This window comes from Etheostoma spectabile, chromosome 15 (genome assembly GCF_008692095.1).
Source record: "Etheostoma spectabile isolate EspeVRDwgs_2016 chromosome 15, UIUC_Espe_1.0, whole genome shotgun sequence".
In the NCBI taxonomy this organism is placed as follows: Eukaryota; Metazoa; Chordata; class Actinopteri; order Perciformes; family Percidae; genus Etheostoma; species Etheostoma spectabile.
Window position 1 is genome coordinate 33,028,941 of NC_045747.1, and position 14,634 is coordinate 33,043,574.

A 14,634-nucleotide genomic window follows, 5' to 3' on the forward strand; every position below is an offset into this window, starting at 1 on the left:
ATATTTGTCATAAATACTTGCTTAGTTTTGAGATAAGAACCAGTTTGGGCACAATTTATATTTTAATATGTCCTGATGTATTTAAGTTAATGCAATAACAGAAAAGGATTTTGTCTGTATGTGGGATAAGCTACAAGTATTTACTTTTTCTATATTTCCTGTAGTTTAAAAAAAAAATAATTATAATTTTATTTGTATATGTGCAAATAACTTCACAACCCACCTTTACACACAAATTACACACTAAAGCTATTTGAATTTCAATTCCTATATAGTGTAGTTTATAGTCTTCTGAGATATAAAAAGTGCTTCGTCATTGCAGCAGACCAGCTATCAGCAGTTTAGAAATCAGTGAAATATGAAACCTAGATTTCCATGAAGAACTGAGACTATGCAACCTCACTAGTCAGTCATGTGCTGTCTGAGTTCAGTAACAGACGGAAATGCACTGAATGACGTTACGTCTGTCACGTGGTCAGGCGTGGGGTATAAATACAAGGAGAGACGCCAGTGGTATTTTACAACCGGGAAGGAAACCCACAGGAGTTCTTGCTTCAACAGTGTTTGAACGGAGCTTCTCTCTTCGTCCCTGTTATTGCTTTAACTAGTCTGCATTCGAGACACAAATAACCTTTACTACTTCAACATTACTGAAAAAGTCGACGTAAAGCTTTATTTTTGTACCGTTTTGTTAAAAACTCAAAAAACGCCAGCGAAAAATGGAGTCCCAAGTGCGTCAGAACTACCACCGCGACTGCGAGGCCGCCATCAACCGGATGGTCAACATGGAGCTGTATGCCTCCTACACCTACACTTCCATGGTGAGAAACACGACGCTTTCTTTTTTCGTAGTAACGTTATACATGTTACCGTTATGCTACTATAGTAATGTCTTGGGAGTGTTCTGCAAATACAATGGGTGACTGACGTTGTTCATCTTAAAAAGGGCAACATAAAACACAACTGTTTACTGTATGTTATATGTTAAAGTACAGCAGCATTTCAATAGTCGCCTGCTTTGTGTTCATTTCTCGGTAATTTGTCACGGGTTGTTGCCAGATAAGGAATGTTAGTCCCCACCCACATCGAGTTAAAAATGCTGTGTCATGCTTATGTTACTTTTTACTTTTATTTTTTATTTTTTTTAACCCTGGTGATTTAAACTCGTGCATGTCTGTCTAAACCGACTAGACTTTACAAAATTATCATGCCTGATGTGCCTGATCTCTACCGTTTATCCCAACCTTTATTTTTAAATGGGTGGTGTCTGTTACAGTAATCACTGGTTTTAACCTGCCTCTCTGGTCCACAGGCCTTTTACTTCTCCCGTGACGATGTGGCCCTTCCAGGCTTTGCCCATTTCTTCAAGGAGAACAGCGACGAGGAGAGAGAGCACGCCGAGAAGCTGCTGTCCTTCCAGAACAATAGAGGAGGACGCATCTTCCTCCAGGACGTCAAGGTCCGTACAGACTAGACAACTGATGTCTTTATTTGGTACAAATAAACCAAGATTAACATGCTGTGTTGACGCTCGTCTTCATCCCTCCCCTTTGCTACCTATTGAAAATACTGTAAGACTTAGGCATGATTTATATTGTATAGATGTATCTTATAGTGTAAAATTTCTGAAGGAAATTGAAATTTCCTAAAGTAATTATCAAAAATTAAAGCTGTAGGGCTGGGCTAAATGAAGAGAAAAATAAAATGCATTTGACTAAATTCCCCTAATCAATATTGTATCTGTGCTTTTCCAATTAGACTTTGGATGAATAATAATCATCAGTAATGTGAATAATGACTAAGTGGGTAAAGACAACCGGGTTTCCCGAAGCACTTTGCAAAAATTACTTTTTTTTCCATACATTTTATGTTTGGGAATGCTTGAATGCAGTTTTATATATTTTATCAATTGATTTCACAAAGTTATCCTTACTATAATCATGAGAGGAGTGCAACTCTAACAGAGCTTAGAGTACTCAGGGCTGGTGGTTCTTTACATACTCTCATCAGTGAATGGCTTTCCCCTTTTTGCGATGCAATGTGATAGCCTGCTTTGGTAGTACGATTTCTGGCTGTGGCAAAGTGTTTTGATGGATTAAGCCTTGTCTGCCACATCCTCTTTTTTATATATATATATATATATTATATATATTATATATATATATATATTATATATATATATATATATATATATATATATATATATTTTCTCCATGTTTGGTCTTAAAATGGTGCCTTACACTAAATGTACACAGCATGGTCCTTCTGAAACACAAAGCCCCATTCTGTCCTTTCGGGGTGGAATGCACAAACATTCACTTAAGCTTTCTTAGCTAGTGGGCCTGCCATTGCTGACATACCGCTACCGAGCCTGCTCCGCCAGCAGTGTTACTAGTGGCCAACTAGCCAATCAAAGCAAAGTTGGGTGGGTCTGTGCTGCATGCGGATGGGGATAGTTGTTATACAATCCATGGTAGAGATAAAAGTCAAACTACTGTAAATAATAGGTCCCGCAACTGAACGTTCTAATTTGGCATGCTGATGAGAGTTCTTTAGCATTTTAACTCAACTCTCTTGCTGACATGTTGCCAGCGTGCCATTGGTTAAGGTGCCTAAGGTTGCTAACCCTAATTTATGCAATTGCGTAATATCACAAATATGCAAATAAGTGCATGACGTAACCTTGCTATGCCACAAATTGTTTTCTAATCTGTGGCAAACACTGATATCTAGTCTTGTATCATGATATATTGCCCACCCTTATGAAAAAATAAACAGAGGCTGAAGTGTAGAAGTATTGCTGGTGTAGAAACCGGTTACTCTGGTCAGTGTGCTCTGTACATAAGGCTTAATGTAATGCCTGTTCAATTCTGCTATAATTGAATGTCTTCTGTAGAAACCAGAGCGCGATGAGTGGGGGAGCGGGCTGGAGGCCATGCAGTGCGCCCTGCAGCTGGAGAAGAAGGTCAACCAGGCTCTGCTGGACCTGCACAAAGTAGCCAATGAACATGTAGACCCTCATGTAGTATGAATATTATTATTATGCTAAGGGGTTTGAAATGGTCCTGGGTAAACTACAAACTCATGTGCTCAGATTATTTATGTAGTTGTTGACTTTCTGTCCTTCTCCTCAGATGTGTGACTTCCTGGAGACCACTACCTGAACGAGCAGGTGGAGGCCATCAAGAAGCTGGGTGACTACATCGCCAACCTCACCCGCATGGACGCCCACAACAACAAGATGGCAGAGTACCTGTTTGACAAGCACACCCTTGGGAGCAAGAGCTAAACTCTAGTCCAAAAGCCAGGGAGTGAAATGTCAATGACACAGGCTTTAAACTCACTCTTCTGCTTCAGCTGTTCATTCAGTTTGTCATCTAATCTTCTAAGACTGATAAGTTGCATTGTTCTATGTTCTGGCTGTTTTCCAATGTCAAATGGAAAGTTCTGTATTTATCAGGTTATGGCTTTGCATCTTATCACCTACGTATAAGCCGCCTGTGTGACATTTAAAACGGTGATTGTGACTGTTTCTGATCTGTCAATCTGAAATAAAACATTTTGAGCTGGATTTTAAAGGTTTGTCTGCATCTTTCTGGTTTCGTGACCTTTTTGAAGTAGGTAGTATTGACTTAAATCAACCAGATCTACTACCCTTACAAAGCCTATTGAATATATGGTAAGGAAAAACATATCCAATATGTGCTCACTTAGTAGTTGGCACCAAAGTGGCCAGGCCAGTTTGAACTGGAGCCATATCTAAGTGCCTCATTGAGTGTCTGAAATCCAAAGTTATGTATTAGATCTCTTATGGAGGGACTGGCTAGCAGTGACGTGCGGTGATGTCAGTAAGAGGGTAGGCACTGAGTTATGAAAGCCAGATTACCTAATTTATTGTTTAGGCTAATCAAAACGTTACTCACAAGCGCGGCACACACGCGCGGTCGATAGCAAGACATTTCCAATTAATCTATCAATCAAAATCAAATATAATTATATAACACTTTACAGCAACCAGCAGGCTACGGTGCTTAACAGAATGAGTATAACATATCAATAGAGTGAACATAGCGAACAGTAAAATCAGAAAAGGTCTCAAAGAAACAAGAATGTAACTGTTCCACACAGCTACGGAATTAAAAGCCTGATTCAACAGATATGTCTTGAGTTTGGACCAAAAAGAGCACATCTGTAACAGTGCGAATATCGGGGGGTAATTGTTCCAGAGTCTCGGGGGACCAACCGCAAAAGCTGATCCCCCACCGTTTATACCTGGACCTTAGGACTTCTAAAACAGCTGATTTGAAGATCGCAATGACGGTGTTCCCGCAAGTTAAGATTTCAGACAATACTCTGGGTGACATTTTTTCTCTTCTCTTCTCATCTTTGTTCAATTATTGCACAGCGGCCAATTATGTTTGCAGTCCCGTCAGCAACAATGAAAACACACTACTCAACTGAAATGAAGGCAGATGGCTAGCAGCATAGTTCAATCACACTAACCCCAATAGTTTCTGACTCACCAGTCGGTAGATTTGTACATAAAATCCATCCAACGCTTCGTGAAGGCGTCGATCACAGCGTTGTAAAACTCGTCTTTACGGGCCTTCAGTTCGCATAGTCTCTGACTCTCAATAGACAGAATGGCGAGGGCTGAAAGACGTGCTGGCCCGGTCCGGTTCCGACAGGATGTTTTGATCCGTTTCAGGGTGGACAATGTGCGAAGCTGTAGTTGCCGGTATTATATGAGCTGACGGCTTTTCCTGCTTGGTTAAAGCTGCGGGCAGGTTGTTCAGATCCAGGACCCCGTAGAGGTCCCGCCGATCACTGTTAGCATAGCCACATAGCCACATCTCTTCTTCCAGTCAGTTTGAAACGATGCGACGAGTATTTGTCCCTTTTGCTGCAGTAGTCCATCTAAGGCTGGCGTAGACCTCCATCTTGCTATTAGTTCTTTTTTTGAACTAAGTTCGAGTTTAGAGAAGTTCCTCACCGCTGTGATATCGGCGGACTCCGCTGCTGTCATTCTGACTTTGAATTTCGCGGGGATTGCGCTTACAACGTAGCTGGTGTAATGACGTCAGCTACGCAAAGGGCCAGGAATATCTCGATTTTAATTGGTTCATGTTTGATATCTAACGGAGACGATTACTGGCATAACACATTTACGTACAAAGGCACGGCAGAGTTGTCCCTTTTGACGTACATGTTAAAGAATACAGGATCGAAGTGCGCATGCGCAACATTGGCTAATCGCTTGAATGGACAGTAAAGGCACTGCTTATTCTGCCTTTTTTTCTATTTGATTATGCGTAACTGCTACATTTGTCATAGTACCGTCTAATTAATTGGAACAACACACATATAAATCCCAAGAATAAACAGTAAAAATACAAATACAAGTTTATAATACATTTATTTAATAAACATTTTCATGCTTGAATTTTGGCAAGGTAGGCACTGCCTACCCTGCCTACCCTGACTGCACGTCACTGCTGGCTAGAAACGTGAATTGTTACACAGGGATCTGTATCTTGGTGGCATATTATCTTACGAGGATGTAGAACTACGCTGGAATGCGTTTTTTATAATTTAACTTTGACATCAGTTTTGGATCCAGTTCCAGAATGTGTAGGTGTTTAACTTTGGGAAAGTTCATGGGGCTTCTGGGTATTCTAGGCTCATACAGAACCTAGGGATTGTGCTTGGTCTACTAAACATATGGGAAAAGGATTTAATGTCCCAGGAGTGGGACAGAATTGGTAGGAATATTAAAAATGTCATGTGAGGGTAGCTATGCCTCATTCAGTTTAAGATTATGCATTGCCATTGGACTCCCTTTTGAGCGTTTAGACTAGAAAAGTAACATTTCAAAAAATGTCATACAAGCGGTCTACAAAATTAAGTGCTTACACTAAAAAAAATGGGGAAAGACCTAAGATGTCATGTATGGAGGATAGATGTATGCCAACCGGCCCGTCAGACGCCGCCTACCAAGAGCCTGGGTCTGACCGAGGTTTCTGCCTAAAAGGAAGTTTTTCCTTGCCACTGTCGCACTGTTGCTTGCTCTGGAGGAAACTACTGGAACTGTTGGGTCCTTGTGGATTCTGGAGTGTGGTCTAGACCTGCTCTATCTGTAAAGTGTTTTGAGAACTCTTGTTGTGATTTGATACTATAAATAAAATTTAATTGAAATTGAATGTATAAAGTGTGCTTGCGGTGTTGGAGTGTATATATACATATTACGTTTGGGTGGTTTACAGTGTCTTGTTTTGGCTTGATCTATGTATAAAGCTAAATGCTTTATATACCCTACTGCCCCATATGTACTGAAGTCTCTTTATATGACTTTGTGGCCCCTAATGTATTGAGTTCTTTATATAAAGGGTCCCCTATACGTATCTGAATTCTTTTAGACTAGTGGTCCCATAAACTGTATCTGAGTATCTTTTATAGACCTTGTGGTCCCCTAATACTGTACTGAAGTCTCTTTTATACAGACCTTAGTGGTCCCTATAACTGTATCTGAAGTCTCTTTATTAGACCTTAGTGGTCCCTAATACTGTATCTGAGTCTCTTTTATATAGACCTTAGTGGTCCCCAATAATGTATCTGAAGTCTCTTTATACAGACCTTAGTGGTCCCCTAATACTGTATCTGAAGTCTTTTATACAGACCTTGTGGTCCCTAATGTATCGAAGGTATCTTTTTATAGACCTTAGTGGTCCCTAATACGTGTCTGAAGTCTCTTTTATATAGACCTTAGTGGTCCCCTAATGTATCTAAGGTCTCTTTTATATAGACCTTAGTGGTCCCTAATACTGTATCTGAAGTCTCTTTATATAGACCTTTGTGGTCCCCTAATGTATCTAAGGTCTCTTTATATAGACCTTAGTGGTCCCCTAATACTGTGTCTGAAGTCTCTTTTATATGACCTTAGTGGTCCCCTAATCTGTATCTGAAGTCTCTTTTATAGACCTTAGTGTCCCCTAATACTGTATGAAGTCTCTTTTATATAGACCTAGTGGTCCCTAATACTGTATTGAAGCCTTTTTAAGACCTTAGGGTCCCCTAATACTGTATCTGAAGTCTCTTTACAGACCTTAGTGGTCCCTAATACTGTATCTGAAGTCTTTATATAGACTAGTGGTCCCCTAATACGTATCTGAAGTCTCTTTATACAGACCTTAGTGGTCCCCTAATACTGTATCTGAAGTCTCTTTTATAGACCTTAGTGGTCCCCTAAACTGTATCTGAAGTCTCTTTATACAGACCTTAGTGGTCCCTAATATGTATCGAAGTCTCTTTTATAAGACCTTAGTGGTCCCTAATACTGTATCTGAAGTCTCCTTCCCAAATTCAGCCTTGGTGCAGAATTAATTAATTTTCTCAAAGGCAGAGCAGGATACCCAGGGCTCAGTTTATCTCCATTCCTCTCCACTGAGGGGCCATAGGCAGGTCGAGTAAACTCATATTAATGTTAAAAAACTCATAAAGTGAAATTTTCATGCCATTAAGAAGACCTGAGACAGAACTTTAACATCTCAGTATCCACAAGTTAGAATTTTTTTTTTGGCCAGCACCGCAAACATTCTTACTTTAGTTTAACTGATACGTAACTACTACAATTTAACACAAATGTAAGTTTTTCTTTTTAATTTCTTTTTATGATTTTCTTCACAATAACACTTAACTGTATTTTATGTAAAACCTTGGTTGTGGTTTTGATATAAGCAGTTACAGGTTTCTACCACACACTCACACGTATTTTTGTATTTCTTCATTGTAATTTGTGTTTTTAATAATCTGTGAAACAAATAAACTAAAATGGTGAAACATTCACACTACAAGTTACCTTTACCAGCAAAGTTAAATTAGTAGTCCAGGTAGGATTGCATTTGAACTTTGGAAAATTAGGTATCAGGTTACAGAGCAGGATATAGGGTGTAGTGTCATGTAAACTAAACCACTGTTCCTGTGTTAGGCTCAGGTGTTGAACCTATAGGACTTGTCCTGACACGCCCTGAACGTCCACCTGTGGCACCATGCTAGTAGAAAACCACTGGCATCACATTGCTCTGTCAGTTAATTATAGCCTGGTCATATGAGGTGGTCTTAAAGGTAAAGACAAACCTTATTCAGATTAATGCTAGGACAAACCTCAACCAAAATCTAAATTGTGTAACTGTTTTTAGAACCAGAAATGTTTGGCAATGTTTGGAGGCGGATCATTAACAGAGCATTCAGACATTTTTAAGGCAGTTCCATACAATCTAATTACCATTATCATCCAAGCCATCCTTTTCATGCCACTTGTCTAATTTGCACATTATAATAAGTATCAGTTGATGTTTTAATACAAAATCTCCTTATGGTGAGGACATAAACATTTATGGCAAACTTGACCTTTTTTATTGTAATTGTCCCATCCATCCACTTTCTTAACCCCTTGTCCTCTTCATGGTCACAGAGGGTCTGGAGCCTTTCCCAACATGCATTGTGCAGGGGGCAGAGGACACATAGGACAGTCTACCAGAGCTGACACATATACACGCATACTATCCATATATTTACGGACAGACTAAGTCAGCCCTATGGTCATTCTATTTCACCACACAAGGATAAAATGCAATTTCACATGTCTTTTCCTCCATGAAGTTACCATCTAATTTACCGTAAGATAGTAGGACTGTAGTGAGAACTCTTGACAGTCCTGTTGCAACGTTTTTGTTTCATAAAAAAAGTCCCATCTCAACAGGATTGAGCCTCTTTTAGAAGCCTACGTTTCATTAAAAAGGCAACTTTATTCAGAGACTAAATTTGAACACAGCATTTTCTTGGTCCCCATGTTATTTTGGCTATGATAGGACGTCTCGGGCTTTTCAGACTCGGTAGTGTCTCGCTACAGTGTTGTGGTATTGAGTAATGCAATTATAGCCATCTTGGTTAAAAACACATTGTCAGCTGTTTTTAGATATGCTGGTGTATTCACGAGGTAAGGCAAGTTTAGTTTATGGTAGCTGACTGTATCAAAGTTAACTTCAATAAAACTAACAAAGGGGTCTAGATTACCCAAATGTATGGGAAGTATTAGCCAACAAACCAGTGCTAGGTCAGGTTATAGGAGGAAAGGCAAGACCAGAAGTGCAATCTCCCTAAACATTTCAAGAACACTATAATGCCAACAGAGACTCTGAAACTGCATGAAAACAAATGATTGTCCAACAATCACTAGAAGATATCCTGCAGCATTTCTGACCCCATAATGCTTGTCATTGGCAGTTGCAAATGCTTAGGTTCACCTGCTTTAAGATAACAGTTTGACGCAATTTCTATTTTGATGTGGCCTGATGTATTGTAGTTTATACAATAACAGTAGAAGACTATTTCTGTATGTAGAAGTAAAAGCTACAAGAACTCCTTTTTTCTATCTTTCCTATAGTTTTTATTTTTATATGTGCAATAAATGGAAATGACAGCTTCACAATTCACCTTTACACACATTACACTAAAGCTATTCTGTGTTTGAATTTCACTTCCAACATAATGCAGTTTATTGTCTTTGAGATAGCAAAAGTGCTTCGTCATTGCAGGAGACCAGCTGTCAGCAGGTCATGAATCAGTGAAATATGAAACCTAGATTTCCATGAAGTGGTGAGTTTAGCACTGTCATGCTCTCTCTGAGCTTCAGCCACAGGCGGAAAAACGTTGAGTGACGTTACGTCTGTCATGTGGTCAGCCGTGGGGTATAAATAGAAGGAGAGCCTCCTCTGCCATTTCACAACCGGGAAGAAAGCTTTTAGTGGTTCTTGCTTCAACAGTGTTTGAACGGAGCTTCTTTTTTCGTCCCTCTTATTACTTCTGCGTTAGTCTGAATTCCGAACACAAAGAACCTTCAACACTACTGGAAAAGTCGACGTAAAGCTTTATTTTTATACCGTTTTGTTAAGAAAAACTCAAGAAACGCCAGCGAAAAATGGAGTCCCAAGTGCGTCAGAACTACCACCGCGACTGCGAGGCCGCCATCAACCGGATGGTCAACATGGAGCTGTATGCCTCCTACACCTACACTTCCATGGTGAGAAACACGACGCTTTCTTTTTTCGTAGTAATGTTATACATGTTACCGTTATGCTACTATAGTGATGTCTTGGTTTATTCTCCAACCGCACTGGGTGACTGACATTATTCGTGTTAAAAGTAGAAATGTCAAATAAAATAACCCGGTTTTTATAATTGTAATTTCATATTGTGTATTGCTGAATCTCAGTAGTTGCCTGCTGATTCCATAATTTGTCGGTGGTTTATCCTGCTAGTTAAGAAGTGTATTGGTCCCACCCACCTTAGTGAGTCAAAAATGCTGTGTCATGTTTACGCTGCTGTTTTTGTTTTTAACCGCATGATCTCTCAACTCGTGCATGTAGACCTTAGAAAATAACCATGACTAATGTGCCCTGAACACAGCCTGGGTGCATAACTACCGTTTATCCCAACCTTTATTTTTAAATGGGTGGTGTCTGTTACAGTAATCACTGGTTTTAACCTGCCTCTCTGGTCCACAGGCCTTTTACTTCTCCCGTGACGATGTGGCCCTTCCAGGCTTTGCCCATTTCTTCAAGGAGAACAGCGACGAGGAGAGAGAGCACGCCGAGAAGCTGCTGTCCTTCCAGAACAATAGAGGAGGACGCATCTTCCTCCAGGACGTCAAGGTCCGTACAGACTAGACAACTGGTGCTTAATTTAGGGTTACTCACTTGCCACTTATTAAATTCTTATAAGACTTTCTATTGCACCGGCTTGATTCTATTTATCATTCAGCTCTGTGCTTGCCTTAGTTAGGCATGGATAATCATTTCCTCAGTAAAAGGGCTGCTTGATGGATGGGGGGGGGGGGGCAAAGAATCAATCATGATTATTTTTTGTCAATATTGAAACAACTATGTAACAAGTTAATCAATTACCTTTGGCAATATGTTGCAATCATCCAATTGTAAAAACTAAAACAGTGGAAACACCTAGAACTGTGAAATACTTTTTCTCAACTGCATTTTTATTTTTGTAATTGTTGGGTGCAGAAATTGCCGTTGAAAAACTTTAATTATACAGCCCTACTCCGTAATTGCCTCTTGAGCTTATGAAAACCTACACAAAAATGCAGCAGTACAGGTGTAGAAACTGTACTGATCATTGTTCTGTGTACACAAGGCGTTATTCTTTCTACTATAATTGAATGTCTTCTTCTGTAGAAACCAGAGCGTGATGAGTGGGGGAGCGGGCTGGAGGCCATGCAGTGCGCCCTGCAGCTGGAGAAGAAGGTCAACCAGGCTCTGCTGGACCTGCACAAAGTAGCCAATGAACACGTAGACCCTCATGTAAGTATGAATAATATTATTAATGCTAAGGGGTTTGCAAAATGGTCCTGGGTAAACTACAAACTCATGTGCTCAGATTTATGTGTAGTTAATTTTCTGTCTTTCCTCCTCAGATGTGTGACTTCCTGGAGACCCACTACCTGAACGAGCAGGTGGAGGCCATCAAGAAGCTGGGTGACTACATCGCCAACCTCACCCGCATGGACGCCCACAACAACAAGATGGCAGAGTACCTGTTTGACAAGCACACCCTTGGGAGCAAGAGCTAAACTCCTAGTCCTAAAAGCCAGGAGTGAAATGTCAATGACACAGGCTTTAAACTCACTCTTCTGCTTCAGCTGTTCATTCAGTTTATCATCTAATCTAAGACCGTTAAGTGGATGCATTCTCATATGTTCTGTTGGTCTCGCTGTTGAATATAAGGTGGAAAGATGAGTATTCATCAGGTTATGGCTTTGCACCTTATCACCTATGTGTAAGCCTCCTTTGTGATATTTGTGACTAAATGTTTCTAATCTTTTCTTAATCTGAATAAAACATTTTGAGCTGGATTTTGGGAGTGTGTCTGCATCAGTTTCTTGTCCCATGACCTAATCACCTAAAAGATGTAGGTAATGAGGTATGTCAATAAATTTTGACATACAATGACTCTAATTTTTTTTCTACATGCTACACTAACTTTTCTGACACCCTTTACTATGAACTTTAATTTTTTGAATTTTCAACATTGTATAGCATGACTTTTTTTATACACTAGGACAAACATTTTTTTGACATGCAATGATTTTCTTTAACCTACTACACTGACTCTTGACATTTTGACACACTATACTATGACCTTTGTAAGAGTTAACTACTAATACAAACACTTTGATGCCTGTCACGTACAAAGACTATTAAAGTACAGAGCCAATTTTGATTGTGGATTTGAGGATTGATACTAGAACTTTTTTTTTTTTTTTTTTTTAGCAGGCTATGCCATGACTTTTTCAACATACTTGTATATTGAGACTTTGTCAACATACTACAAAACCTTTTTCAACATTCTATGTTTTTACTTTTTCAACATCCCATACTTTGACTTTTCTAGACAGTATAGGCTATGATTTAACACTTTAAAAAATGAAATCCAATGACTTTTTTTTGACAAACCATACTATTACTTCTGACTTTTTCGACATGCCATATTATGACTTTTTATGACATGTTCCACATACTGTACTATGACTTTTTATGACTTATTTCAACATACTATACTATGACCTAACCCCAGTCAGCCACAGATACATCGCATGACCTCAGTCAGGGCTTCCTGAGTCCCATTCTTTAAGGGTCAATTATTTTTATATGCTGTTTTCAATTTTTTTTTTTTTTTTCTTTCTGCATCTTTTGTCTTCCCGGTTTTATTTTCCCGTTTTGTCTTGCCATTGATTGGCCCTGTTTAGCTCTCCTTTGTATTGACTTCTTGATATCCTGCGTTAGCCTGGCTTTTGTCTGTGAAATCACTTTGTAAACTCTGTTTTTAAAGCTGCAATATAAAGAAAGTTAGTAATATATTAAGAATTAAAATCACGGCGACTGACTGCTCTATTCAGTTGGTTGTTGTCCTTGGAACCACCCCTGCCAAGGGTGCTGAATGGAAGCACCACTGTCCAGGGTGCTGAAGCTAATTCAGCAGTTAACTGAAAGCACTGACATATTTCTGAACGACTTCCAACTACAAAATTACCACCACAGAGGATTTTGACTCTTTCCCGTTTCTTTTTGGGAAAAAACAATCATGACCAGGGTTCAAAATATACTTTTTTATCTATCAGTATACACACCATAGTGTGTAGCGAATCTACCTGCCACTTTCACATTTTACCAACATTTGGTTGGTGACCCTACCATGTCTAATCTCATTCCTATTTATATTTTAAATAATACACGGTAGCGTTCCTCCACTGTTTCAGCAGATTAGGAAATTAACATATCACTTAGTCAATAGCTGTTGAGTTTGCAAATTTTAAATTAAATTACAGTTAAAACAATTTAACCTACTAAAACGCAAGTCTTTCTGATTTGTATTAAATTCACTTTTTCAACAGAGTGACACTTGTATCTGAAAAAATACCAGAATACAGTTAATAAAATTCTAAATGATTTTAATAGAAATGAGACTTACTGTAATGGGATAGTGTTAGATGAACTGTCTCTTGAAGACTTTTTTGCAGTGAAGGTAAGTCGTTGGCAGTGAGGGATATTGTGGAGATTAACACAGACGGGGGAGGGGGACGAGAGAGAGAGGGTGTTATGTGCAACGACCTCTAATCAGTCAGTGGTGGTGGAGTTGTCTGGAGCACATTTGGATGCAAAACATATTGATAAAATAACAACCAAAGGGAGGGACTGACTCTAAAAAGGTGAGTTACATTCTATATTATTTTAGAGGTATTAGCTCATTCATTAGCATGGCCAAATTATGTGTTTGATGTGTGTGTGTGTGTTTGTGTGTTTAAATTGTATACATAATAAAAGATACCAGGTAAAATAAGCTCATTCCCTTAAACCTTTTGCCCAAACCTAATAACAGCCGGTATTTAAATCCCTTTACTTTAACACATTAGTCCTGGTATAAAAGAAAGTGAGACTAATGTGTCATGTTTAATAGCAGGTTAAATAGGAAGAACTTTTACTTGAAAATGACACGATTCATTTTCCATTCATGACTAATTTCAGCTGCAGTTTAATCTCTCTCCGTGTATTACAGTCGTTCCGTAAATCTGTTAAGAGGCAGCTATGCTCTCAGGGAGCACAAGGTTAATGTTAATCTATTTGATTTTGTACTTTAAAGCAACTTTTTATGTCATTTTCTATAATTTGACAAATGCATTACGTTGTGAAAGTTCCTGCAAGAGAGAAAGATTTGATTTTTTCGCATTGTGCAGGATGTTTTCCAAACCTGGCAAAGATTAGTTGAAGTGGATTATGGGAGGCTTATGCACGGCTATTTACAGAGTCTGTGTTCACGTGCAATCACCCGCAATACTGATGTTTACCTCTACATCCTATGTGAACTTTCTGACATTATTATAACACTTAAATCATGTGACTCGGTGATGGTTGTTTGCACCTTGGCGCTTGTGGCTTTTTGTACAGAGCGGCAGCAAAGTACAGCAAATTCATACTGTCAATTGTTCCCAAAAGGAGATCAAGAGTAAACATCCAAAGTGACATAGTGTAAAGCGCACGCACGCACGCACGCACGCACGCACGCACG

At 39.2% G+C, this 14,634-nt stretch overlaps 3 protein-coding genes and 1 long non-coding RNA gene across 6 annotated transcripts in view; 3 read left to right on the top strand and 1 right to left on the bottom strand.

Moving 5' to 3' along the window:
• Positions 1 to 568: 568 nt before the first annotated feature.
• Positions 569 to 3,303, top strand: LOC116702605 (ferritin, liver middle subunit-like). The gene is given in 5 exon segments (XM_032536922.1): positions 569 to 821; positions 1,313 to 1,459; positions 2,897 to 3,022; positions 3,135 to 3,150; positions 3,153 to 3,303. Coding segments are annotated over 5 exon segments (528 nt in total). The 5' UTR covers positions 569 to 719; the 3' UTR covers positions 3,290 to 3,303.
• Positions 599 to 10,026, bottom strand: LOC116702609 (uncharacterized). Its single transcript, XR_004335204.1, has 2 exons — positions 9,894 to 10,026; positions 599 to 639 (listed from the first exon to the last, which is right to left on the bottom strand). It is a non-coding gene; the product is annotated as an uncharacterized LOC116702609 (long non-coding RNA).
• Positions 9,901 to 11,694, top strand: LOC116702604 (ferritin, liver middle subunit). Its single transcript, XM_032536921.1, has 4 exons — positions 9,901 to 10,078; positions 10,563 to 10,709; positions 11,247 to 11,372; positions 11,486 to 11,694. Exons 1-4 carry the CDS (start codon positions 9,977 to 9,979, stop codon positions 11,639 to 11,641), a joined length of 531 nt encoding a protein of 176 aa, XP_032392812.1. The 5' UTR covers positions 9,901 to 9,976; the 3' UTR covers positions 11,642 to 11,694.
• A 1,899-nt stretch (positions 11,695 to 13,593) lies between these two features.
• Positions 13,594 to 14,634, top strand: part of syt5a (synaptotagmin Va) — a 19,440-nt gene continuing 18,399 nt past the window's right edge. For 2 of the 3 annotated variants that reach the window (XM_032536896.1, XM_032536898.1), the window contains exon 1: positions 13,594 to 13,777. The gene's annotated coding sequence lies outside the window, so the exon portion shown is untranslated. The remainder of the gene's footprint in view (positions 13,778 to 14,634) is intronic. The other variant, XM_032536897.1, reaches the window with a different exon arrangement.

Coding starts and splice junctions, on each gene's coding strand:
- LOC116702604 (XM_032536921.1), top strand. CDS start 9,977: ATGGAGTCCCAAGTGCGTCAGAACTACCACCGCGACTGCGAGGCCGCC. Junction 10,079..10,562: donor CCTACACCTACACTTCCATG/GTGAGAAACACG, acceptor TCTGGTCCACAG/GCCTTTTACTTCTCCCGTGA. Junction 10,710..11,246: donor TCTTCCTCCAGGACGTCAAG/GTCCGTACAGAC, acceptor CTTCTTCTGTAG/AAACCAGAGCGTGATGAGTG.